Consider the following 18,837-nt stretch of genomic DNA (forward strand, 5'->3'; position numbering starts at 1 on the left):
AGATATCACCATTGCTTTTCAAGAAACCATAGCCATAACTGTTGACAATTTAGTATATAAAAAAACATTCTTATCAGATCTATTTAGTATATCTAACAATATTTAGCATTAATTATACTGATTTCAGTTTGTGCATTAGTTGTTCTATCCCTAACTCACAGTTTAGAACTAGTTTGAGGAATTAAGTAAAGCTGGGTTTTTGTTTTACGTGCACTAATGGTAAATAATGCCTTGAACGACAACCTCGATTAATTACCGCCATCTTGAATTTTGTGTGGATACTATTTTTATCGCTAAATATTACACATTGGCAAAATTTGTGCCAAATTCCAAGCTCCTATCTCTTTTTGGAAAATACTTTCTGTTCAATTTTATCTGCCTCAGAACAATCTACTATGATGAAATGCTACAGTAATAGCGATCAGCGTCACCTACCACTTGGCATGAAAAGTTAGTTTGCAGGTACTTGCAAGTCACTAGACCGTTACAGTATTACATGTGACCATGTAAACACATTGTGTGCAAAATTTATAATGCATAAATGTAATTTTTTCAAGTTTTAGACGTTAACTTATCAATAGTGTATGATATTGCCTGTAATTCCAGAAATATGAATTATGTCTCAATCTCAGTAAATCTCAATCTTAATCGCAGGTTTCAAAATAATTCTTCAATTCTTCTTTGATAAATACTAAATCATGCATTTTCACATTTCTTCCTTTTTTCAAAACAATATAAAAATATGGATCCCCCCCCCCCCCCAATCTATCACAATACACAGCTAAAGTGGTATCAACTTTTAGGAAGTTTTACTCTCCTTCATATGACATCAAATGTGTTGCAATCCAATGTCTCTATCAAATTGTATGTTTGAAATGTCAATTTCAATAAAAATGGCGGCCCTATTGGACCGCATCTGTACTTCGGAGGTTTTTGCAACAAATCTATTGAGGTGTACTTACGGAACATTGCTTAGTATGCTTAATATTATGTATGGTCTTGTTTATAGAGAGAGTGGAACTCGAAAAGTAAGCACGACCTTGGATTTGACCCTCTGTGACGTCTTTGGGAACAGATGCGTGTAAATGCATATTATGTAAAATGGGATTTCAAGTTTGAGACATTATAACTCCTGAACCAAATACAATACTGACCTCTAATTTTCTCCAAATATTGATTATATGGGAAAGATGTTAATTTCTGCATGGTTTTCATAAACATTTTTAATTTCATTTTTTTAAAAACTTTTTAGCGAAATATTCATGGTGCATTCTGAAAAAAATGTCTCCGTAAAAACCTAAGATGGTTTGAAATAGCATTAAAATGTTCAGAATATATAAAAACCATATAAATAGACACCAAAACAGACAAAATTGTATCAAAATCGAAATGATACATTTACTTTGGCGCAATACACTATGCCAGCTTTGATGGCCTGCAATCTTGAATTTTTTGAGTGATTGATCCAGATTTTGTTTTAAACTTTCTATAGCAAGGTTGTTTCAAGCTTCTACCTCTATTTGAAAGATATTTTTGCTTCATCTCATCTGCTTCAGAACAATCTACTTTGAAATAATAGCAATCAGCGTCACCTGAGCTACCACTTGGTATGAAAAGTTAGTTTGCAGGCACAAACCCTTGTTTGTCAAAGAAAATGTCTGCGTTTGCCAAGACTACTACACGCACCACTGGCACTGCTACAAGCGCCAGTGTCAGTGGTGCGTGTAGTAGTCTTGGCGCGCGCAGGCTCTTTTTACGACCAACAAGGTATTGTCACAACTAAAGTGGCCACTTTTACATAGTGAGTTTTCAAGTTTGAGACATTATAACTCCTGAACCAAAATCGGTACTGACCCCTAATTTTCTCCAAATATTAATGATATGTCAAACAAAATTCTTGAAACGTTTTAAGATAATCCTTCAGTCTTTCTCTGATTTATGCTGAATCAAGCATTTTCATGATTTTCCCTTTTTCAGAAAAATATCAAAAAATGAGTGTTTTTTCCTTAAAATCTCAATCCACTTATCACAATAACCCACAAAAATGGTATCAACTTGTAGAAAATTTTATCCTCTTTCATATGACATCACATTTGTTAAAATCTGATCTTTCAATCAAATTCTATCTTTCAAATAACAAATTCAGTAAATATGGCGGCCATCTTGGACGCCATCTTGGATTTGGAGGCTTTCGCAACAAATTTTTTGAGGTAGACCAGTGGAATGTTGTTTGTTACAATAAAAACTTGAAAATAAGCATGGTCTACTTAGTTTGTAGAGAGAGTGCGACTCACTCGTTAAATAAGCGACTTTTTGGGGTTTGGCCCTCCGGTTAATATGAACGATATTTGAGCAGTGATTGATTCCAGTTTACCATACCGTGGCTTGAAATGCGTGTAGAGATGTAATTCTGATTTACCCGTGCCCGTAACTTTCCCCCTTCTTTCCGCTTTGAAAACTCAGCAGCTTCATCCATCCACTGCACAGCGCAGACTGCAAACATACACAGACTATACAGCCCAGTCACTGTACGTACGTAGCGCGACACCAGCGGACCTCCAAACACGAAGAGAGTTCAACAATCGCATGCGATCGCTTTGAATTTTGATACTTAAGATCATTTTTTGTCACCTGTCTGGTCGGGCTAGGTCTTATGTAAACAAAAACTGGCGTCTCGTGATTTTGACAGTGATTTATTGCACAATAAAATCTTATTCGACTTAGGCACAGTGAGTTTAATGTTTTTTCTGTGAAAGTGTTCTTGGAATTTCATCAACTTAGGCGAGTATTCGACTTACAAAATTCGACTTGTGAGTGAATTAATACACGTAAGTCAATGGGGAAAAATCAGGACTTTTTAAAATCATCGACTTGCGCGATTATTCGACATATGCGATGTCGACTTAGGCGAGTTTAACTGTATAGTATATTTTCTATAGGGTCGAGTCTAGTCATGTTTGATCCGTTTAAGTTACCTTTCCAAGCACTGATTTCGAGTAGATGGCGAAAAAAAGATAAGTAATTGCCAGTGCAGGAAACAACTGCTTTAGCAATTACTTGCCTAGGCCTCGAGTGCTCATGCACGCTCGCTTGGGTGCTCGCTTACCCTCAGAGTGAGGGCGTGCTTCGGTTTCCAAGGCCGTGTGTGACATCAATGCATAGGGTCTATAACCTGGGTTTACAAGGGTGACTGGCGGCAGTGAGTTTGATGTGGGGGGAGGGGTCCGTTTATTCGTCAAAGGTGTCAATTAACCCCGCAGACAGGTCTGCCTCCCCGGCTAGCAACTTTCAGCTGTGAGCTCGACAGACGAGAGCTTAGCAGTCATGCTGGCAGCCCCAATCCAAATCCTACTAGCAGGTCTATTCATGACAGTCTGTGACTACCGCAGGCAGGAGGAGGTGTGTGGTCCCCAGGGATGGGGCCCCCAAGTATCAAACATGGAAATGACACCACAAGTGGGTGAGACAATGGGGGGCCATGCCCACTGCTGGTCCCAGCCAAACAGTGTGTCAGTAGGCTCCCCTCAGGGCAGTTGTGTGGCCAGTTGACACGACATTTGCTCCTGTCAAAACTGCTCACGTCTTATTTTCTCCAAGGACTTGGGGTTAGGGTTGTGACAGGGTCTTACGTTTAGTTTGATGTGAGGATTAGAATTAGGGTTAGGGTAATGTTTGTGGGCAGAATTTATGTTTGGGTTAGCATGCAGATATTTCATGAGAGCAACTGTTACAGGAGCAAATGTCATGGAACCATGTGACCAGCAGGGGTAGAGGGCGAGGAAGTTTCAGACTCAGCAGCTTAGTGCATGAGTATGCATACAGGGCCGACCTACCTCTTGATGTCATCTGCTGACAGGTCTCCATGGATCGATGTGACAAATATCCTAGGCGTCTGCTTGGCTTCCTCCATGATCTGGTCTACCACAGGTTGTGCCTGGGGCATGTTGCTGGGACGGCCAACCTAACAGAGAGTAAGAAATGGATAGTTCACAGAATTTGAAATTCTACCAATCTACATACATGTACCCATTCCCATTCCTGCCTCCCAGGGCTTTAAATAGGGGCTTGCATTACTGGGCAGCAATTCATTCTCCTAGGGAAACAAGTAATACTGTACACAACCTTCCGACACCTGCTTATAGGTACGTGCACATAATATAAATGAATATCAAGAGTATATATCTGTAAGGCGGTTCCACGCAACATATGTTAACAATCTGATGGCAGACTTTATCCAATACCAATACACTGCTGGTACTTCTCATTACGTTGAAGAGGAAAAGACCAAAACAGAAGCTTTCACTGCTCTCTCATCAAGCAAAAAAAAAAAAAGAAGGGGGGGGGGTGGGGGGAGGGTGAAAAAAGAAACAAGGCAATCGCCAAATTGTGTCTCGCCCATTCACGTACAAGGAATTAATATTTTTTATAACTCCCAGAAGTTAATTGACCTGCTTATGACCTTTGACCTTGTGGTGACCTTCAATACCCTAAGGGACATTTACCATCCAAGTTTGGTCACAAACGGACAAAGGGATCAAAAGTAATGAGCCATAATCGAAACGCGCCATAAAAACTTAACATTGGGTCCTAAAAATTTGTTGACCCCTTTCTGTGACCTTTGACCTTGTGATGACCTTTAACTCCCCAGGGGACATCTACCGTCCAAGTTTGGTCACAAACGGACATAGGGATCAAAAGTTATGAGCCACAATCAAAACGCGCCCTACAAACATAACATTGGGCCCTAAAAGTTTGTTGACCCCTGTCTGTGACCTTTGACCTGTGACGACCTTCACCTCCCCAAGGGACATGTTCCATCCAAGTTTGGGCACAAACGGACAAAGGGATCAAAAGTTATGAGCCATAAACAAAATGCACCCTAAAAACTTAACATTGGGCCCTAAAAGTTCGTTGACCCCTGTCTGTAACCTTTGACCTTGTGGTTACCTTCAACTTCCCAAGAGACATCTACCATCACCCAAGTTTGATTGCCATTGTAGCAACATGTGCTGAGTTATGTGTGATAAGAGAGTCTTGCAAGTAAACTTTAACGTATGACCTCAAATGACCTTTGACCTTATCATGTGACCTCTTACGGCACCATAACATGAAGGTACCCCCAGTGCATCTATGACCCAAGTTAGGTTGTAATCCAAGCAACTTATGTGAAGTTATTTGTCAAAAGAGAGTCTTGCAGGTAAACTTTAACATAGAAAAGAGGGTCTTGCACATACCCTTTAATATATGACCTCAAATGACCTTTGACCTCATCACATCACCTCTGACAACACGATAACATGAAGATACCCCTAGTGCTTCTATCACCCAAGTGTGGCTGCCATTGCTGTAACAGTTGCCAAGTTATGCATCATAAGAGAGTCTTGCAGGTAAACTTTAACATTTGTGACGGACGACGGACGACGGACGGACGACGGACGGACGACGGACGACGGACGGACGACGGACGGACGACGGACGACGGACGGACGACGGACGGACGACGGACGGACGCCATTTGGATCCCTTAGTCTCGCCTTCACCTCCGGTGGGCGAGACAAAAACTAGAAATGTCGCTATGGCGACTGATGCCTCCGCCATAATGCATGATTCTCCCAATAGGCGTATAATACAATGTCTTCACAATGTGTGATCCATGACAGTTTCACATAACTGGCAAAATATTGAAATGACAGGTTTGTCAGAAATGTCTTGAACTGGGTTTGCTTTAATTTTCTAAGAGTGCAGGTACACATATTTGGGGAATTGAGAATTTTTACTTGAATTCTGAGAAACCTTTTTATAAGTTTATGCATTGAGTAATTTCCAAGGTATGAAGAAAGAGTGTAATGACGGTACAAAATGGATTTTTTTTTTTTTTGGGGGGGGGGGGAGGGGGCATTGAAACCTGGCCTTTGACCCTTAACCTTTGACCTTTGACCTTCCAGCTGGAAATTTCCAAGAGAATCTCCATTAGGTAATGCATGTAATATGTTTTGAAACTAATAATGCAAGCATTGCATAGATATACTAGTATATGAGGGAAATAGTAAAATTTTGAGGAGTTGACCTTGACCTTTGACCCCTGACTATTGACCCATGACCCCTAAATTCCCTAGATAATCCCTGCCAGTCAGTACATGCGCATGTATTAAGTTCCACAAGGATACATTGAACCATTTGCGAGAAAAGTGATATTGCAACATTTTCACCTAACCTTTGACCTTTTGACCTTTGACCTTATGACATGAAACTCTCTCTGGAGAATCTTTACGCAGTAGTTCATGTCCACACCAAGTTTCAAGAAAATACCTTTGGGCATTGCATAGATATGGGGGAAACTGCAACATTTATAGCATTTGACCATGACCTTTTGATGTCACTAAAATCATATCAACTAATTGTCCCATCATACATCATCCTTGGACCAAGTTTGGTGAAAGCTGCTTCATCCAGTTTTGAGTTATCACGTAAAAAGATAAATTTTAGGATTTGACCTTGATCTTTGACCTTTGACCTCTGTCCCATTTCACTGAAAAACTAATCAAGTAATTGTCCCATCATACATCATCCTCCAACAAAGTTTGGTGAAATTTACTCCATCCAGTCTTGAGTTATCGCGTAAACAGATACAATTTCATGATTTGACCTTGACCTTTGACCTTTAGCCGATCTCACCCAAAATCTAATCAAATAATTGCCCCATCATACTTCATACTTGGACCAAGTTTGGTAAAATTCCAGTAAATATTACTCAAGTTATCGCGTAAACGAAAGCGGACGGACGGACGTACGGACGGACAGACGGACAACCCGAAAACATAATGCCTCCGGCACCACTTCGTGGCGGAGGCATAAAAATCACCATTCGCATGAAAACATGTAATAGGTTGGTTGGAAGGTTATCAATCATTAACTAACTACAACTTGGAATGCAACTCTATCCACTGCTATTCTTCAGTACAACTTGTCTTTCGACATGATTTACTACTGCTAAACAAATAGCTGTTTTAATGGTAGTCATACACTATCTTTACAACATCAAAAAATTGCTTTTACTTAAAATACCTCTCATATTGATTCTGCAGAAATTGCCCAAGTATGTACAGTATCTGAGTATCTTGAGGTCCTGAATGCAGCATAGCTTCCTGTATGTTGTTCATCTTAACTTTCATGTTGACACAATATCTAATGCTTAACAATAACCTTATCTATGATTCCACATCATAATCTAAAAATATCTTGGCAGTACAACATCCCAAAACATAACACGTTTTTAAAGACTCAGTAGTGAGGTAGTGATTGAATCTATCTCAATTTGCTGCCCACCTAGATACATTTGAAAGTCCATGAACAGCACCCCTCATCGAATATGCGCATCGAAATGTACGCTCATTGGTAACGGTCTATCCCAGTCAAGATTCTTTGTGTGTACTTTACCTCAAGATCAATAATAAAGCTATACACAATTCGTTACTGGAATTCTTGAATATATCCTAGCCAGGTTAGCCTTTCTAATCCATGGTATCCCCACGGTACCAGGCCTTTATGCCATTTCACTCCCCAGCACCAGTAAGCTCCATAGTATACTGTTTCCAAATACAGTTGAGCCTCTCTTATCCGGCCTCCCTTTATTCGGATCTCTCTATTATAAGGACACAATCTCGCCGGGAATTTTTTTTTTTAAAATAAAGCCATACGGGAGGAAAGGGGGATTCCCAACTCCTTGAGAACTCCTACACAAACACACATGAATTACATATTACTTCCAACATGACTGACATACATGTTACATCAAATTTCCTTCCAAATTGCTTACCTTCAGACATTTTAACATCCCCAAACATCCCCAAATGTAACAATGAAAAGGTTGCAGTATACACATTACTACATGTGGTACTACAATGGGCTACTTCAGTACATGTGAATGTATATGTACAACTCTGTACATGTATAAAGCATTGAGTCTCCTGTATCCGGCCAAATCTCTTATCCGGATGAGCCCCGGTCCCGACTTGTCCGGATACGAGAGGTTCAACTGTATGTAAAAATATCATCCACCACTACCATCCTTCCCCTTGTCATCATATGAGGTAAGGGCAATGCTTTTGAGAAGTCCTCCTTGCTGCCTCCCGTCACCCCCCCACCCCACTCACCTTGATGTTGCGACCTCCAATCATGACACCGTTCATTTGCTCCAGGGCCAGCTGGGCTGCCTCGGGCAGGTCATATTCGACGAAGGCGAAACCCTTGTGCTTCATGGTGATGGGATCCCAAGACATGTTGATGGACTTGATGGGGCCGAACGGCTGGAAAGCTTGCCTGATGGTGTCCTCCTTCAGCTCAAAGCTGATGGAGCCGACATACACCCGGCACATCAGGGCAATGGCACGCTGTCGCTGGGCTTGCATTTGAAGATTGGACATTTGCTGTGACAAAGAAAAAAAAAAAATAGTGAATTGCCAGCATGTTGTTGAGTGGACACCACCAGAAGCCAAGTTACTCGTATCATGGAAGATGATATCATTTATCATGAACTCTCCCTTAAAAAAATAAATAAATAAATAAAAAATACATACTACTGACAAAGAAGTCAGAGCAATCTCGTAGGTAAGAAGTTTGCTGCATATAGTGCATGTCATACAAAATAATTCGGGTACTCATGTACCTTCTGCCTTCATGCAAGCAAATGTAGCACGACTTCTGGCTTTTGGACTATGGTCCAAAGTGCCTTTGTTAAAACTTGAAAATGCTTAGGCCAAGTAAAAAAAGAAAGTAGTTTCTCGTCCGGGTTTTTTGAGCAAGGCGATGAGGGAGGTCCTTACTATTTGATATCTTACTATTTTTTCGAGGATTGTCAAAATGAAAGTAATATGTGTTTATATGTGTGATATAAACCACTTATCATTTGAGTGATGCACAATTTAATACCAAATCTGCATATATTGCTGTTTATGCATGACAAGTATACCAATTTAACTGCACTGTGACTGTATTCATTCAGTCATATCAATGGTATGGAAAAAAAACATGTTTTTTAAACATAAAATATACACATTTATGCATCACTTGTTGAACCTATGAATCCAACCATTACCTCGGGAAATGCATAGCATTATTTTTGCCTTTCATCACAACACAAACTTACTGAGTTAGATCTTTTCTCATATGAAAACTTACAGCTGTATTCGCTCAAGAATTTAAAATGCCGCAGACAGTACTGCCAATTGTCAACCCTGTGAAACAACCACCTGATTTCCTTTTTACTGAAAGACAGAATACGAACCAGTTGAATACTATTTTCACTACTTAAAGCCGTTCGCTGTGCACACGTGCGCTTGAGATCTGTTCTCTCCATCACTCCACGATTTTTTTTTCGAGCTCCAGAACGCATGCTATGCTGGCTGGCTGGTCTTCTCTCCTACAGGGAAACCCCGTTATAACGAGTTTGGTTATAACGAGGAACCGCTTATAACGAGGTGATCGCGTCGGTCCCGTTTTCCTTTGCGTGTAATGGCAGAACGAATCGGTTATAACGTGTTCGGTTATAACGAGATTCCGGTTATAACGAGGACAATTCGGTAAATCATGATAAAGAAAAACATAAGCAATTTGATCGGATACAAATGTATAACGAGGTTCCATTTCTTGACCAAATTGCCGCATTCAAACACGCGAAAATTAAACATTGGAAACCGAAATCTCGCTATCCACGTCTTTTCCCGTTTTGCAGAGAACCGTTCCTTCCATGTTTTCTTCTTAATCACGCGATAAGACACAGGAACACCTTCCGATGTTCCTACTAATTATTAAACATAATCATTCGGTTTTTCTTTTTCGCGAGAAACGCGTGCGTGATATGATGTCAGACCACAGCGCAACGAGAAAAAAATAGATAACGCATTCAAAAACTTTTCATGTAGCGACAATAAAATTTGACCAAAAATGGACAATTGGAATGCGTGTGCAACTCATCATTATATCCTTTCCAATTTTAGTTCCGACTTCCAGTTCTTTTGCTGGTTTTGAGCAAATATGAGTTTGGATGATTAAAGCCGAAATAATAAAATCATCGCCCCGATCCCGCCGAGTGACAGTAGCGTTAAAATAGTTGAGTAACGCATGTTAACCTATACTTAATCGATGTTCAGAAAAAGAAGCAAACGCATTTATTAGTTTGAACAGATCTGGATTTGTTCATTATCATTTAACAAATGATAATTTAAATATGAGTGTGTATGATCAAAGCAGAAATGGTGGAATCATCGCGATCCTGCCAGGTGACAGTAGAGTAAAAATAGTTGAATAACGCATGTTAACCTACTTAATCAGTGATCGGAAAAAGAAACAAATGCATGTATTAGTTTGAATAGATCTGGATGTGTTCATTATCATTTAACGAATGATAATTTAAATATGAGTGTGTATGATTAAAGCCGAAATAATGAATGAAATCATCGCGATCTCGCCGGGTGACAGTAGCGTAAAAATTGTTGAATAACGCATGTTAACCTACTTAATCGGTGCTCGGAAATAGAAACAAACGCATTCAACAGTTCAAGAACGGATGTACAAAACGCGAAGAGATTTTCGGAAGAAAATAAAGAACGCATTTTTAATCCCTTCGAGCGCAACGATCATACATTGTACATGTATAAAATTACAGCCAAATGATTCATGAAATTATCGAATTCCCGCTGGGCACCAACAGCGTAAAATACCTCGCAAGTTAGCGGTAAACAACGCACGTATTTACTCTGAAATCATCGCGATCTCGCCAGGTGACAGTAGCGTAAAAAAAAGTTGAATGACGCATGTTAACCTAAATCAGAAAAAGAAACAAACGCATTTATTAGTTTGAATAGATCTGGTACAGATTTGCGTAAACAGGATAACAACCTCCCACATTCAATCCTGTCACATATTTTCAAGAACGGTCGTACAAAACGAGAAGAGATTTTCGGAAGAAAATAAAGAACGCATTTTTAATCCATTTGGGCGCAACGCTCATACATTGTACATGTGTACAAGATTACAGCCTAAATGATTCATGAAATCATCGCATTCCCGGTGGGCACCAACAGCGTAAAAATACCTAGCAAGTTACGGTAAACAAGGCCTGTATGTTACTCTACATATATTTGCCCCCATATTTGCGCTGGTGTTTAGAAAAAGCTTAACAAACAAGAATTACAATAAAGAATTAACTTATCATTTCAGCCTCTATTTCTTCGTCTAATGCACAAATAATCTCCCTTTATTCTCTCAATAATAACGCTCAATAATTGTGTAATAACAACGCAAAGGATATGTTTAAGTTTCATTGATGGGTGTACGACGTCATGCTTATGTTTTTTTTTATTTTTAATGAGTATGGTTATAACGAGGTACCGGTTATAACGAGGTAATATCGCCAGTCCCACGGATCTCGTTATAACGGGGTTTGTGGTTACATTGCGCAATCAATCTAGCAGCACATGAAGCGGGCAACAGCACGAGAGAAATGTACAGAAGGTGCTCAACGTCCTGTCAACATCACGACGTACCGAGTGCGCTGTACATCACAACAGCCCAGGCCCGCCCATCCAACTACAGTTCAACTGCTTTGTGGGTCATTCCTTCTTGCCGAGCTTGCAGTGTGAAATGCATGCGTTATTACATACGCACTACAGAAACTACAGCTGTACTACAGCTAAGTAGAGGACGCAAGGCGTAATTAGAAATAAGACATCACGATTGGTAGGTGAATTGTTGATTTTTTTTTTTCGGCGGCCGAAAAAATAGTAAATATCAAACAAGTCGATGCGGCAACTGAAAATCGATGCGGGCGGGGAGCGGGCTGGGACGGAAATTATGAATTTCTTGGTATTTTCAGCGCCATTTTGAAAATAGTAAATAGTAAAAAAATCGATGCGGCGGCCAAAATCGATGCGCGCGAGGACGAGAAACTGGTTTCTTTTTTTACTTGGCCTTATAACTCAAAATGCATGTGATTTGTCATTGACATCACATGTAAATTGAAAACTGGTCGGATGAAGATAAAGAGAAATCCTCTGAGAGGTCTAACTTGAACCCACTGCATATAGAACATCTTTATTGTACTGCAAGGGAGCATCAGATTGTCGGTAATCTATGGTTTTAATTGCTTCTTTACAAGATGGTAAGCATAATTACTTTTATTCCATCTTATATCAGGGTTCAACACTGAACTTTTTTCTCCAGCGGCCCCACTAAATTCGGGCCACTAAAATCTTTTAATCTGAAATTTTGTGGCCCGACAAAGAAATGTTGTGGCCCAAAATAAATGGAAACATTACAATCCATTTGAATCTTGGGTATCCGATTGGGCCACCAAAAGATAATCATTTGGAAATTTGGTGACCTGACATGAATCTTAGTGGCTCCCGGCCAGAGCTTATGTGAAGCCCTGTGTAAGTAGAGTATTACAAAAAATATTTTTCGACAATAGACCACTAACAATCTCCATTTGATTGAATTTGATGAGCAAAAACAGATAAACAAATTTTCCCTTAGCCAGGAGGTTCCCTTTAACATGGCAATTGCCCTTTTAAATTACCATACTCATGAAAATAGCATTTTAAAGAAAAAGAATCATGAGATATTTTTGACGAAAAAAATTGTCTTGTGAGATCCTATGATCATGTCTCAGGTAAAGTTTTATACTCTGCTCTGAAATGGAGCACAGCTTGCTCATTCTGTGTGAGCTCACCTGTTGCTGGTGGGCGAGGGTCTGTTTGACCAGCACACTCTTGATGCTCTGCTCCATGGCGTACTTCTTGGCCCTCATCACGGCCTCCTGCTGCTCCGAGCTCAGCTTAGGGAGGCCCTGCATGGTGGGCATCCCCGGCATGTTGGTCAGCAGCGTCTCCTTCTTGGCGCCCGGCCCGGCCAGCACTGGACCCGTCTGCTCTGCAAAGAGCACTGGCGGGGAGGGGGAGCGCTCTGATGTCGGGAGGGGACGGCCAACAGCAGCAGGGAAAGGCAGTGAAGGGCACAAGGACAAAACGTAGCATTAGTTTCCCCTTAGTGGCAGCACATGGAGTATGAACACACCCTCAAACCCCAGACAAGCATTCCCTTCACCTACATGCAAACACACACACTTAAAAAGTCACAGTAAGCTCTGTGCTCCATACCACAAGACTTTGTGTTTCTTTTTTTGTTCAACACAACAAAGAGAAGCAAGCCATATACAGTATGAAGCCTAACTGTATAATATGGACAGCTCAAGTAAAGGCACTTAATTTAAATGGAAGCAATATTTTTGGACAGTGAAGAACATTTCCTCAAAACTCCAGACATAACATCAAACATTTCTCAAACATTTTAAACATACTTTTTTTCTTTTTCTTCTGGTAGCCAAGTAGGATTGTGGTACATTTGGTCGTGTCTTCCAAGACACACGCATACTTACACTCAACCTTCCCTAGACATCCTCTACCAAGCACAAAACCGGCATGAAAGACTGAAAATACATGACTATGGAGAGGGATGGGGGACAGAGTAATTTTGCATTCAAATCTTCTCTGTCTTCAACGGAAAAGAATCACCACCACTGTTTACAAACAGCACTGCTTGTTTACCACTGGAGTAGCATAAGGGGTGGTTGGATGAGTGCATAGGTTGCAGTGTAGCATCAGGCCAAAATTTAAAGGGAGGCCACTCGCTGCTGAGGCACTAGGTGAGCGACCCGTTGGGACATTCATGATGAATGCTTTCCGCTCGCATAGGTCAAAGGTCACATTTTATGTAACCTCGCCCACTTCACACTGGTTGGAGCTAAATGGCACAAGATAAAAATAAATAATGCACAGAAGAAAAAAAAGTGGGGAAAAGAAAACCTTGAATCACATCCACATGAGAGAACTAATATGCACACCTTTTCTGCATTGAACAGGGAGGATGGGGGTTGGGAAATCACAATTTGTAACTTAATCTTCATCAAAGGAAACATATCGCGGCAAATTGAGCGGGGCACAAATGGAGCACTTCTTGCGTGTGTAATTCCTTTACAGTTATCAATATTCTACAAGTTCACTTCATGTGCAATCAAAGGTTTTCACTGACACAAATGAACCTAAAAAGTTTGTTTCTCACATCTCATGTTAACGGCATGAAATTTATGCTACTCTTCTGCATTCTTTGCTTCATAAAGTATCGTAATTTCACAACACAAATACACATCATTTTTGCATCAAAGTTCCTACCTTCTTTTTAAAGTTGTATTCATGTAAGAAGCTACACTATAGATCTGATTTGGGAGAGGGGAAAAAATTTGGCTTATGGTTGCATAGGAACCAGAATGCCATGCCAATACAGGGGTCAGTATGTATGAACAGGATTCTGCTTAATCTGACTGAAATTTGTTCACACATAAGAGTAGTTTACAGGGAATGTCATGTACTTGATCAAACTTCATAAACGGACAAAACGCAATGAAAAAATAAAAATAAAAAGAGGGAGGAAGAGAAGAGAAATTGATGATTCTGGAACCGATCTGTTCTGAAATGCAGCAGGTCATCTCCGACACTCGGCGAACTACCATTCTCTCTGGCTGTAAGTGCTTCATTTATATGCAAATAAAAATGACCAGAAAAAACAAACAAGAAGAAAAGAACACAGAGGTTAGCACACAAATGGCCACAGAGGGCCAATAGCAACCTTCATTTGATCGGATTTGAAGAACAAATCGTGTGACAAACAAAAAAAAAAAACCAAGCCAGACTGCTAACACTACCAAAAAAAAGAAGAAAAACAACCACTTACTCACAGTCACAATCTCACACTCGCTGACTTACTTTTTGATATTTCTCTCTTCGATTCAATATCAACTCTTGTCATCAATCTGCTGAGTGTTACAAAAATACTTGTAGTCCATGTCTGATTTTTTTTCTTTCAAACGTTCAATCCATTGCTACCTCAATTGTGTGTAGCGACTATTTACCTAGAGTTCTATCATTTTTTCTTTGTGCTTTTTTGTATTGACTACATGGAAATAAACATAAAAAGCATATCCTATTCCAAATTGAACATGCATGTATCAACAATTATCTGTAGTCTGGTCTGACAGTGTGTTACTTTTCTTTCTTTAAATGCACGCATTTCTGAAAGTCTGATCGCACAGCTGCGTTCGTCAAGTGCAGGGGATAAGCATCAAACCTGGAGGAACGAAGGAAGAATGAAAGACAAAAGAGACAAAGAAAGAGGAGAGCATTTATAGCAGTCTCAGTTTACATCTCTCTCACCACTAAATGATTGGATTTTAGTCCAAATTATAGTTATTTTTACTGTCAGTATTGCATGACTGAAGAATTTATCGAGTATTGGAGTAAAGAAGCAGTGGTTTAAATAAAACACAGTAACAATCCCACCTCATACTCTCAAAAAAGTTGTCCAGTTTACAAATAAAGAGGTAAAATTATTGTGTAAACTGTGAAATGTCTATCATATGTAGCTGAAAAACGAATAATTACTTGAATCCTGTGATGCTAATGAAATGTAATCACTTGATCTTGCCCATTACCCTTCATTTTCACAATATTCTGCAGAAATCAATTTATTGCCCTAAAAGATGTTTATCAATGGAATTCAATTGATGTCATTGTTTTAAGTATCCCAAGTTGTTGCAAAACTGGATTTTTTCCTTTAAATTTGGGCCTGCTCAACAGTTTGCCAACTTTAAATCTGTGAATTGCCTTGTCAAATTGAAACTATGCACTTGGTTTACTAAAGAACACAATGCGTATCACATTGCATAGAAAGTGGATTCACAGTACATGACCTTTCGTTTTCTATGCACGATCTTGACTGGACCTTCTCACCACCCTCCCCATTTAAAAATTAATAAAATTGAGGAAAAATTGGTTCATTTGACTAGTTTGTTTTCCATCATGCAGTGTTCATGGTGTTGATTTGACTATTCTGGAATTAATTACAAGAAATGAACAAGAAAGGAGAGAAAATTCCTGAAAATGAGATCGTAAATGTGATGATTTTAAAATGTTTCTTGGGGCAACAAAAATGGATATTCTTTGCTACAAGATGGAAATATTAAAGTGACTGTTCAATTAAAATGAATAAAGGCAAATTGTACACAATGTCACAAAAGGTAACCAGCTCTTCTATCTAAAACTCTCTGCAAGTGCTAGAAAGTCCTCCAAACAAAACTACATTCAATGTGATCATTTCTTATGAGCTAGTGTTTTTTTTGGTTTTTTTTTTTTTTTTTTTTTGGGGGGGGGGGGAATGATTTGGGCACAAATATTTTGAATACAAAAGGCAGTTAGTTAGCCTGATCAAATACCTGAATGCCTCGTCACAGAATCTCCTTTTCACCACAAATTGACTTTAATCTGTATGATTCACACATACACATGCATTTTCTCCCTACTTCTGAAGTCGGTTTGCCATGGATACTCTAAGAATGGTTGTATTAATGGATTTGTAGACAACTGATATAGTATGACAGGGAAGACCTAAACTGTGAGCAGTATATTTTACTACATTAGTTCTTCTCGTCCATGTGACTGCTTGAGTTTAACAACTCATTCAGCTCTCCGTCCGGTGTGAAGACTAGAAAATGTTGCCTGAAAAGAAGAACTCCAAAAAAAGACAAAAAGAAAAGAAAACAGAAGAAAAAGAAAAAAACAATAAGGGACTGTCATTTCAATGAAGCACAATTAACAGATGCTGAACTCGTCAACAAAACAAATATATTGTGTCGATGACAAACATACACACACTCACCTCCCACTGTACACACAACTTAAGTCCTTGCAAAGTAAAATGACAACAAGCCAACAAATGAGCTAAAAGAACATCAAGCCTGATGATCTATCCTGCATGACACACAAAACAAATTTGAAGAATATGGTAAGGTTGAATTCACATATTTTTGCATAAAATGTTTTAGGTCCAAAAAGCAAATATGCCATTTTCATTCAAATGACCTTTCAATTTTTTTTGAAGTCACAGATTTTAGAACCTCCAAAGGCAATAATAATTTTTAGAATGAATCTTCACGCACAGGTTCCAAGAGCCTTTTTCTTCAAATAACCTGGTAATGCCTCAAATGGGAAAAAGAAAAAAAAAATGAAAAAGAACAGATGAAATCTATCCACCTCCTTTTACTGCAGCACACCAAGCTCAAACTCTCATGCCTTTGGATGATTACCATGCACAAAGAAGCGGGATTTCATATGACTTTCACAATGGCTAAAGTGTTCACATGTAGCCAAATAATTCACACTTTCACTGCAGTAACTCATCATACTCAGCTTGTGTCTCAACAACCAAATAACCCGCAGCATATGTACATATACATTTGATTTTTTCTACCTTTGGCATGAAATTGCAAGGCACTATTTATTCCTAACAAGCTTCACTCTTTTCCCCATTTATTTCTATTATCATTTTGTTTTTATCATTATCATTTTCTTTTTCTTTTTACTGGCAGCCTAGCCTTCAACAACTCCAGTTAAAGTTAGGAGACGGTCTAGATTGTATGCCCTATAAGGTATTTGCAAATGTACCAGTAGTTACAATTTACATTGTTATTTCTTTTTTGTGTGTGTGAGAAGTAGCACATAATTTTTTAGAAATATTCACATTCTGTTTGGTGTTATACCACAATTCACACTTTTTTGTACAAAATGCAGCTGCTCTTGCTCTTTGGGCCTCCAATACCACAAGGCATATCAATACGTCATTACATTGCACTTTAACATGCCCACAAACGCTGAACACTTTAACCATCACACAAATGGTTGGGGTTAGCGCAGGGGAGACAATAAATCATAAGACTGCAGCGTCTGACTACACCATGGGCATGCTCTAGACTTCTGACAATGAATTGACACTGATTTCAAGAGAACTGACATTTCATCTTTCACACAGCATGGTTTCCTACTGCAGAAGAGGCATTTCAGCAATGACAAGTTGAAACCTGTGGTGTGTCCTCCTTCATGAGGTGTTTCAGTGTGTCAGGGCAGAGTAGAATCTCTAAACACTTGACATTCTTGTGTACTACCACCAGATACCCACCATTTGAGCTTGTTTCCACCTTTATCTTTTTTGGGGATGGTTCCTGGACGACATGGTTCTCAGCTGCAGGAGCCACCTGTTGGTGATGAGAGAGACAAAAGATTTGTTGCATAAAGTCATTACTTCCAGGCTTGCACTGCTGTAAATAGCAAACTAGAAAAGGCCAACATAACCTACTAGTATTTTCACAACATCAATTTGATTATGGCAGACAGGAATACTAGCAGGTTTAATGGGATGTCTGTGTGCAGGTTTTCTTAATTTTACATTTTGCAATAAAAGAAATAATATACACACGGACACAGATGGTGATCCCATCACTTCCCTCACTGCAGCTTGGTAGCCCAGATCTGCCAGGTAGTGGAGTGTTGCCTCCATGCTCTTCACCAGTGTTGAAGACATATATGGTATCCATTTCTTGTCACACTAACTTATAACTGGAAATCTGTGTGCTGTGCTAACCACTGATGTGTTGGACACCTACCATACCTGCCGTGAACGGGCTCATGGCCGCATACTGCCACAGTTACTCTAGTTAGGATCCGATAGCCTACTTCATCGAAGATAAAATTCGGTGTCAAGTCTAGCAACAAGCGTGTGGGATCTGATCTGGTGGTGCATGGAAATTTTGACGCAAAATGACACAATTATCTGATTATGATTCAGTGTATTGAACCGCTCTGTATCAGCTTCAACGCTCTTCACAAGCTTGTTGTACATACACTGTAGACTTTTCTACTCGTAGCTGTATGTATGGTAGGTGTCCAACACATCGAC

At 39.5% G+C, this 18,837-nt stretch overlaps 1 protein-coding gene across 2 annotated transcripts in view; it reads right to left on the reverse strand.

Annotated features, from left to right (window-relative positions):
* LOC139709752 (poly(U)-binding-splicing factor PUF60-like) overlaps window positions 1-18,837 on the reverse strand; it is a 33,586-nt gene that overhangs the window by 13,295 nt on the left and 1,454 nt on the right. For both annotated transcript variants that reach the window (XM_071621714.1, XM_071621713.1), the window contains exons 2-5: window positions 18,061-18,136; window positions 12,728-12,960; window positions 8,154-8,426; window positions 3,834-3,961 (exon numbers count right to left, since the gene is read on the reverse strand). In XM_071621714.1, coding sequence (XP_071477815.1) covers window positions 3,834-3,961; window positions 8,154-8,426; window positions 12,728-12,960; window positions 18,061-18,136 — 710 coding nt within the window. The remainder of the gene's footprint in view (window positions 1-3,833; window positions 3,962-8,153; window positions 8,427-12,727; window positions 12,961-18,060; window positions 18,137-18,837) is intronic.

Source organism: Diadema antillarum, unplaced genomic scaffold, assembly GCF_040938485.1.
Source record: "Diadema antillarum isolate AM-2024a unplaced genomic scaffold, OU_Dant_1.0 seq00001469_RagTag, whole genome shotgun sequence".
NCBI classification, from domain to species: Eukaryota; Metazoa; Echinodermata; class Echinoidea; order Diadematoida; family Diadematidae; genus Diadema; species Diadema antillarum.